The following is a 9,196-nucleotide window of genomic DNA, read 5'->3' as shown; positions in this document are numbered from 1 at the left end:
GGGAGGGGTCCCCGCCGCCCCCGGTCTCCCCCTCTCTCCCCCACCTGGGTCCCTTTCTGAGCCGTCTCCCCCCTCGCAGAGGTGCAGAAGCTCTCCAGCCTGGTGCTGCCGTCGGAAGTGATAATCGCCCAGAGCTCCATCCCCGGGGAAGGGCTCGGCATCTTCTCCAAGACCTGGATCAAGGCTGGCACAGAGATGGGGCCGTTCACGGGCAGGGTCATCTCCCCCGAGCATGTGGACCTGTGCAAGAACAACAACCTCATGTGGGAGGTAACGAGCCCCCTGAACCCCGAGACTGGAGTGGTTTGGCAAAAAGCAGGGACGGGCGCTGGGGATCTGTGCCGTGCTTGTGCACCTTCAGGCACCATCCTTGTGCCTCAGTTTCCCCACTCATGCAAATATCTGGGCAGGTGGGTTTAGGAACCCCTTGCAGGAGAAGGCTGAGGTTTCCTCAGACCTCGGGTGCAGCCAGCCTATAGAGGAGCCCCGAAATGCTGTTGTTCATGTCCCATACAGCCGGATCACACCCTGCCCTGCCCATCCCTGTCCGACTGGTTGCTGCCCACACTGGCCACAGTGGGCAAAACCAGCTCTACCCTGTCCCCTGCTCCCTGCTTTGCCCCAGCCCTGGTGAGGTTAACCACGAACAAAACTGTGGGGTCTGGGGGGGATCTGAGATGCCAGAACGTTGTGCACAGCCAATTTTTTGTTTCCTATTTTTTCATTTGTTTGACTCAGACTTGCACTTCTTAACTATTTTTAATTACTATTATAATTTCATGCCTAATAGAAACTTGTCTCATCTTTCCTGCCACCCTGCAAAGCATCTTTCCAGGCCAGGCAGGCCCCTCCGCCGAAGGCATTGTCCCACTCCCAAGGCAGGTGCAGGATGATGAACAGCCCCTTCCTCTAGGGCTGAGTTGCTGGTGGGGCTCTGATGAGAAGGGAGATTGGAAGGGAGCTGGGTTATCCAGGGAGATAGGGGCTGACAGGACCAGCCATGCCAGTGAGAGCAGGGCGCATTTCTCAGCCCCGCTGCAGAATCACAGTCTGGCACCACAAGCAGGAAGGGTTCGGCATCTCTCGGCTGCTGTCAGGGTCTCAGCCCTGAGGCTGTGCTGGCTTTGAGCTTGTCCCTGTCCAGGCTTTATCCCAAAGGCAGGGGGTGGAGGGGCTCAGCCCACTGTGGGCAGCATCACTACCAAGTGCTCTCTCCCTTCGCAGGTGTTCAACGAGGACGGCACGGTGCGGTACTTCATTGACGCCAGCCAGGAGGATCACCGCAGCTGGATGACCTACATCAAATGTGCACGGAACGAGCAGGAGCAGAACCTTGAGGTGGTCCAGATCGGGAACAACATCTTCTACAAGGCCATTGAGGTAAGTGGGGCTGAAGGGCAGCTGGGCATCTGCAATAGAGGAGCAGGGTGGTGGGATCCCTCACCCTACAGACTTTTTCTCCCTTGTTCTTTGGGCTGTTGGTGGAGTGTCTGTGGAAGGACATGGCAGTTTTTCCATCCTTGGCACTCAGATCCATCAGGAGAGGTTGAAACCACAAGGAAGGGCCATTGCACAGGCTTCAGAGAGTAGTAAAGATCCCTTCTCCTCTCTGTTCCCTTTCTGTGGGCTCATGGAGTGATGTGTGTTAAACAGAGGGAGAATAGATCTTCGTCTGGGGTGCAAAGCATGAAAAGAGCTGCAATTCTGGCCCAGATGGGGCTTTGGACAAGGACAGGGGTTAGATGCTCTATTGAAAAAGCAGGATCTTGTGCAGAACCTGCTTCTTTATAGCAGGGTAAAGTTTGGGAGGTCCTGTGAAACCCAGGTGCTGAGCACAGGCTGAACCTGACTCTACACTGCTTTGCCTGGGCATCACACTCCGGCTGTGCAGGGAGCAGGGAGCCATGGAGCGGGCAGGGAGTGGTGCTGGTGCAGTTGTGCCTTGAGCTTTACACTGCGGGGAAGGGACTCTTCCTGCCCCCCTTATCCATGTGCTCCTGTATGAAGTGCTGGTTGGTGCTGGCGTGGCACTGGAGCAGGTACAGGGTCCCAGGGATGGCAAGGCTGCCATGCAGCGGGGTGATGGCTGAAGGACGCTCACAGCTCCCTACAGGAGACTCTGGGATGGAGGTGGGTGACTGGCTCCCCAGCATTCCTGATGACACGTGCCTACATATTGATGACAGTGCCAGAGCAGGGCGATGGTGGGGACCAGCCCTGCTTGTGTGCAGTGTCCCCATAACCCAATGCTATTGCAGGTGGAGAAAGGTGATGGCTTAGGGAGATGTCCTTGTGCAGCAGCTTTGGCTTTAAGGGTCACAAGAGGGAACATGTCCCAGTCCATCCCAGACCTGCACTGTGGGATTGTCCCCCTCCAGTATTGGGTTCAGAGTCTCACCTGAGGAGCGTTTGCAGCTGGGAGAGGGTGTCAGCTGGGAACAACCATGAGTGCCTGCTGGTTCCGTGGGCACGGGCAGCTCTCTGGATCTATCCAGGTAGTGCTCCTGCACTGGCTTACAGAGCAGCACAAATTCAAATGCTCCATGGCACAGGACCATAACCCAACCTGCACTGAGCGAGCAGGGCTGGGTTAGGGATTGCTGCAGTTGGTTGGGAAAGGTGAATTGGTGGGTAGGAAGAGGATCAGATATTCTCTCCTGCTGCAGGAGGGTCCTGTGTCACCCTTGGGCTCTGCCACCTTTCCCAAGAGCTCCACACACTTCCCTCCTGTTTTCATGCTGATCACCCCTTCAGCTGTTCCCAGTTTAAGACCTGATATTCCTGTGGGCAGCTGTGCCTGTTGTGACAGCACCTTAAGTGTTTTTTATTACTGTTCTTAACTTACGCAAGTAAATAAAATAGTTCCAGGTAGCCGTGGTGTGATTAGGAACACAGCTGTGGATTTTACACCTTGTGCAGGCACAGATGAGGGGGTGAGTGAGTGAATATTTGGGTATAGCCATGATCCATCTGTGGGCTTGTTCCTGAGGCTGAAGCAGCGAGCAGCGGAGCAGGATGAGTTTAATTCCCTTGGCGTAAGCAGTGAATTTGAGATGCTGAGAGTGCTGAACCCCAAATGATGTGTGGGAGGAGGTGGGCATGAAGGATCCCTGCTGTCACACTGCTCCTCAAGCTCAGCAGGGCACGCACACACCGACCTGAACTTAGCACTGCCCTGCTCAGCACCACAGGTGTCCGTGTGCAGCCATTGTCACCCTCCATCCCCTACCAGTCCTGGTGGCTTCCCCACCTCCTGTCCCCCTGTACAGCCTCCTGCCCCTGCCTGCCGTGCCCTGGGCACAGTGGGCACAGTGAGCTCCCTGGTTCCTACTGCTCTGCACCCACCTCCGCTGCACCAGGGCTCCAGCAAAGCATCTCTTTGGATGCCTTTCTCACCTACCTGCCAAAAAAATCAAATTTATTTGGTGCTTTTTTCCCCTATTTGCCTTTAATATTTTAATGTGTTTTGCCTGTTCCTGCCCTTATTTGCTGATTTGTTTTTCCCGTCCTCTTTCTCAGCAATACCAAGTTGCTGCTGCTGGGAAATAAACTGAGGGCAGAAAGTTTTGGCCTTTGATCTGAAGGCCACAAGATTTCTGGGGGGCAATTTGAATTTGCTTTGGGATGTGTGCACATGGGTGATCACCTGCTGCTGATGTGGCTGCAGCAGCTTCAGCAGAATAAAACACACACATATATGCATCCATGCAGATTGTTTTATCCTTTCAGCAATATTTTATTTGCTTGTATTAAAAGTGACTAATTTTCTGTTAAGAGCAAATAGCACCAAGAAACAGCGTCATCAATTTGGGATGCAAAAGGATATCAGCTTCCTCTGCCTCCCAAATTCCTCCTCTGCAGCCCCAGTGATGTCTTTATGCAGATGAACAAAGATATGAAGCTAAATTCCTATTAATTTCAGATGCCTAAAATTTAGTACATTTTCAGTGTTGAGGTGATTGAACTTCGGATCTGTGTTACATGTGGATGTCGTTTTACTTGGATCTAACATGCTTAGTGTACAGAAATGCAGGACATTCCTATTTCTAAATTAGGTTCTTAACAGTAGGGACTGCTAGGGAAAATTTGTATTTTTTTATAAAGTGATGTTGTTATTAGTGTTGTTTGAACTGGTCTGAGAGGATCCATCTTCCCAGCCACGGCTGCTGCAGGAGGGGAGCCTTGAGCGGCGTTTCCTGGTCGCTCGCCTCGGCCATGCGGGAACATGACAGAACAGCAGGGACAGGAGAAGTGCCATCGCTTCAGGGAAATGGGAGCGTGGATGATGCAAAACCCCTGCCCTGGTCCTGTAGCTGTCCTTGGGCTCTTGCAGGCACTGCAGCTTTGGTGTGGGATATAAACAGCGTTTCACACCTGAGTCATGGTCTCTTATAGCAGCCCCGAGCTCTCCTCTGCTCTGCGGGCTGATGAGCCCTTTGCTGGTGGATCTGCATTTCCATCTTCTAAAATCAGCCCCGGCAGGGGTGGGTGGGAGATGCTGCCTGTGCCCTGCAGCAGGAGGCTGCTGATGGTTCCAAGGACAAAATGCTCTGCTGGAGTCCTGAGCTGGGGCTGCGTGTCCCAGGTCCCTGCTTCGGTCTCTGCCACTCATGCTGGTTGTGGCTCCACAAATGATTTATTTCTCCGTGTCTCTGTGTTCTGCCCTGTCCTGGTCTCCCCAAGCTGCTGGGACCTCTGGGTCCTGCACTCCAGAGACCCCAGATCGGTCCCTGTGCTCTGGAGCTTCATATTTGTCCATCACCCTGTTTGTGTCCCAGCTTGGGGGAGAGCCTGGAGTGGGTTTGTGCTGGTGCTGGGTGGTGTTGAACTGTGCCACCACCTCCTGTGCTGCATGCTGAGCTGTTCTGTGCCTGCGTGGGGGTGTTGAGGACTGCTGGCAGGTCCCAGATGGCAGCAGGGTCTCACAGAAATGGGGCACAGCCAGGGTAGGTCTGAATGGATCAGCACAGGAATGGATGTTCATCACCCCCCCCAACAACCCTGTCTTTATCTCTCTTTCTAGATGATTCCTCCAGACCAAGAGCTGCTGGTCTGGTACGGGAACTCCCACAACACCTTCCTGGGCATCCCAGGTGTGCCGGGGCTAGAAGAGGAGCAGAAGAAGAACAAACATGGTAGGTAACAAGGGTGCAACATCCCTGCCTGTTCACCCTGTGCCCAGCTCTGAGGCCGTAGGGCAGGCACAAGGCAGGGACATCCCAGGGGTATGTCAGACATCTCAGTTGTCTGTGGACAAGCACAGGGCTATGACATGATCCATACAGCTTGAGCAGGCCCTCACTAATTCAGGGTGATGCCTCCAGGCCAGTTTACCCACGGCTGTTGTTGGTGGGGTGTCTGGCAGTTGCTGCCTGACCCAGCCAGGCAGGGAGGAGCAGCGCAGGGTGTGAATGGAAGGCAGCCCCAACACTCTGTGAAAAACCAAGTGGATGCAGCTTCTACATCCCCACTCTGCATTTAAGGGACCTTAACCACCAACACAGGAGGCTTTTCTCTCCTTGGGCCTTCGCTCTCCGCTTGTCTCAGTGACTCCCTGAGGTGCTTCTCTGTGGCACAGCACAGCTCAGGCTGTGTTTGGAGCCACTTCTGTGCTTCCTGACCCTACTCCCCACTCTGAAAGAGCCACGTCTGAGCCCAGCAGAGTGAGGGGAGAAGCTGGGACCAGTGCAGGGGCTGGACAGCATGGTTGGGGGTTCCTGAGAGTGCCTACACCCACCCCCTCCAGCTCTGCTGAAGTCCAGGCAGGAGAAAATTGGTCTTGTGTCCATCTATAGGGGATTCATTCCGCTCAGCTTGAATGCTCCCCTTACCTAAATCTGGGTGAGCCCATTCCTAGCACTGGCTGCATCCCAAAATCCTAAGAGCCAGCCTGGATGCCAGTCTCCCCAAGATAGGTGACCTCAGCAGCAGGGAGCCAGCAGGAAGGCACTGGGGGCTTTCCAGGGCACCCAGCACACCAGGGCCTTGGGGTGGGGCGAGCTGCTGTGCTGCAGGGCAGTGCCTGACTGTCGCCTGTCATCCCCAGAGGATTTCCATGCGGTGGAGACGGGGGCCAGCACGACGGGGCGGATGCGCTGCGTCATCTGCCACCGCGGCTTCAACTCCCGCAGCAACCTGCGCTCCCACATGCGCATCCACACCCTGGACAAGCCCTTCGTGTGCCGCTTCTGCAACCGCCGCTTCAGCCAGTCCTCCACCCTCCGCAACCACGTCCGCTTGCACACGGGCGAGCGGCCCTACAAGTGCCAGGTTTGCCAAAGTGCCTACTCCCAGCTCGCAGGGCTGCGGGCACACCAGAAAAGTGCCCGCCACCGGCCCCCCAACGCCTCCCTGCAGGCCCATTCGCCCGCCCTGCCCGTGCCCCATCCCGCCTCCCTGGCCCATCACATCCCCACCATGGTGCTGTGAAGCCCCGGTGCGGCAGCAGGATTTGGGACAGCAAAGACTGGTGCTGAGACACGCGATGAACTGGCGGGGTGGCCCTTGGCTGAGCTGGGGGGCAGAGGCAGAGCTGCTTTGTGTCTCGGAGGGGTGTTGGGCTGTTTTTGGGCATCACTGACTGTGCGGGTACAGCAGGAGGGGAACCCCCAGCTCTGCAGTTGAGTCGTGCGGGATCATCCCCAGGGAGATGGGGCACAGGGTGGGCTGGTGGCCCCTGGGGTTGGCAGGGGAAAAGGGAGTCAGCGGGATGTCTTGTGTGGGCTTGCCAGTGCAGTGGGGAAGGACTGGGGCAGCTGAAAAGCTGGGCCTAGGTGAGTCACATCTGGGTTTTACAGATAAATTGGTGGAAAGAAACATTGCTCTTATCCCTCCTCCTCTGCTCCAGCAGACACATGCCCCATGGAAAAGCTGGCACAGCCCTGATGCGGCCATCCCTGTCATGCCTGTTTGCCCCAGGAGTGGCTTTGGCCCCGGTGGCTCCTTTCAAGGGACACCTTTCCCTCCTTGGGAGCCCCGAGTTAGTGAACATTTGCATTTTCTCCCACCCGAGCCCCCTCTGCCTGCCCTGCTCCAGCCCAAGCCCTGCACTGGGGTCTGTCACCGCTCCAAGCAATGGCATGGGCAGAGGGGACACAGTGCCAGCTGGGAATAACCATCCACAGGCAGGTTTTGCGGGAATCCTGAGCTCTGCCAGGCTGTGCCTGTTCCAGCCCTGGCAGCATTTCTCCCCATCCCTTTCCCAGCTGTGAAGGAACATCTTGGTTGGAACTGCTACTGCCCTCTGGGGACAGAGAAAACCTGTCCCCGGGCCAGCTCTGTCCCCAAGGACAACTCTAAGCGCCCTCTGGAGTCCCCATACTCCGGAGGAAGGCTGTGTATCATAAAAGAAGGTATTCCAATATTAATTATAAGTCTAAGATGTATAAAGTTCTCACAAACCGTGTTCTACTTCCAGAAGAAAATAAACAAAAACAAAAGAAAAAAACCCCCAAAACTGTCACTTTAACTTTGTAAATATTTATGTAAACATTATTTACAAGACTTTGATATTATATATTATTTGATTGTATATGTACACAGTGTAAATACATTTGTACCTCTCTTGTATTCTAAATAAAAATTACTTGGAACATTTATCATTTAGAAAAGGGAGAGCTTTATATTATGTGCCAGGGGAAGGATGTGGTTATTGGGGTGAGTGAAGGTCTTAATTAACACAATAATCTGTGAGTGAGATGTGGTGTCATCTGCGGGACCCGGAAGTGCATCTGGGAGGGGGAAAAACCCCAGGTTTTGGCTAAAGAAGCCCCTTTTCAGGTCTGAAAGCTGGGGTAAGTGCTGGCTCACTCCCAAGCAGGTGGTATCTACAGATTCCACCCTGCCAGCCCCTACTCTTGTGAACTTGTACAGTCGCTCTTTGAAGCCACAGCTATTGCTATCCTTCGATACATTCCATGAATTAGCGCCCATATTTTGGCTGTGATGGGATACAGGTGCAAGCCCTGCTGGAAGGAAGCGACACATTTGCTGACGGTCACCGCTGACTGCTTTTCCCGTGGTGTTTCCACCGCAGCTCTGGGAGCCGAATCGGTGCTTGAATTAAATGGGTAAAACTTTTCAACGGATTTATCAGCTCCTGCTGGCAAAGCTCCGCCGAGGGGAAGGGGTCAATCCGGAGTCCCGCGGGGATGTTAAAGCCAAGCGTGAGCACCGGCCAGCTGGGGAGGGCAGCAGATGACTGCCCTCAGGGGGACACCTTGTGTGAGGGGCACCCCAAACTGGGGGTGCTGCTCCCCGCCTTGACCCACAGCACTGCAGCCCGGCCCGGGCTGTGGGGCCCGGTGAAATGGTCTTAACGATAGTATTACAGAGACACCCATCCCCATTTTAGTATTCTAGACAACTACTACAAGCATTAGTAGGGTGAATTTGTTTTTTTTTTTTAATCAGTCACTACACACTTCTTCAGTGACCACAGGCAGTTTATACAAGGTTCTGTAGTAAAACCTCCTAAAAGCCATTTTTCTCACAATGACAAAGCAGATCCTAAGGAGCCACCCAAATTTAGGTGCAGAAGGCCACAAATGGAGCAGAACGAAGCAGTACCAGGCACAGCAGGTGCTCATCACAGTGAGGGCTTGCAGGCTGTCCCAGCCCAGCAGGAACCCACCCACAATGCATGTCCTCAGAGACACAGATTCAGCTTTCAAACACAAGAGACTGATACTCGCAATGCAGGAAAAACCCAACTGTCATTATGTTGTTTTTAAACATTTCCAGATCAGCTTTTGGAATTTTTCTGTTGTCATTCTATGACAGATAAAGTTTCTTGATCTTTTCTCTAAAATGAGATCAAAGTCCTTGCTTGCTGGGAGAAGGCTGGAAAGAGGAAGTTGTTCTCTACCGCCGCTCTCTCTGCCAGGTACAACGGCGAGATCGGCGACATCGTGGTCGGGAGGATTACGGAGGTAAAGCCCGGTGTTTGCCGCGGTGCCGTGGAGGAGGAGGAGAGTGGTCGTGCCTCAGTCCGACCCAAAGAGTTTCCCGGGCTCCTAAAACGCTGATACACATCAGTGTCCCTGCGCAGGGTACTGGGAGCGCGTGGATTTTAACCGCGATGAGGCTGGAAGAAGCCAGCAGAGATGTCCCCTTCTGCAGCTTAGTGAGCTGCAGCTCCCATTCCGTTTTTGAGTGTGTACCAATAGGTTTTGGGTTTTTTTTTCCCCCTTAGGTT

The 9,196-nt window shown here is 54.1% G+C and overlaps 2 protein-coding genes across 2 annotated transcripts in view; both read left to right on the top strand.

The window, feature by feature from the left end:
- PRDM12 (PR/SET domain 12) overlaps positions 1–7,630 on the top strand; it is a gene marked incomplete at its 5' end in the record, with an annotated part of 8,543 nt that extends 913 nt beyond the window's left edge. Inside the window, 4 exons of the mRNA XM_008642346.2 lie at positions 80–270; positions 1,225–1,380; positions 5,024–5,135; positions 6,047–7,630. Coding sequence (XP_008640568.1) covers positions 80–270; positions 1,225–1,380; positions 5,024–5,135; positions 6,047–6,429 — 842 coding nt within the window. The remainder of the gene's footprint in view (positions 1–79; positions 271–1,224; positions 1,381–5,023; positions 5,136–6,046) is intronic.
- A 1,232-nt stretch (positions 7,631–8,862) lies between these two features.
- Positions 8,863–9,196, top strand: part of EXOSC2 (exosome component 2) — a 4,001-nt gene continuing 3,667 nt past the window's right edge. The window contains exon 1 of the mRNA XM_017745666.1: positions 8,863–8,937. The gene's annotated coding sequence lies outside the window, so the exon portion shown is untranslated. The remainder of the gene's footprint in view (positions 8,938–9,196) is intronic.

This window comes from Corvus brachyrhynchos, unplaced genomic scaffold (assembly GCF_000691975.1).
Source record: "Corvus brachyrhynchos isolate BGI_N302 unplaced genomic scaffold, ASM69197v1 scaffold59, whole genome shotgun sequence".
NCBI classification, from domain to species: Eukaryota; Metazoa; Chordata; class Aves; order Passeriformes; family Corvidae; genus Corvus; species Corvus brachyrhynchos.
Note: the sequence above shows the minus strand (reverse complement) of the source record. Positions and strands in the feature narration are given on the sequence as shown.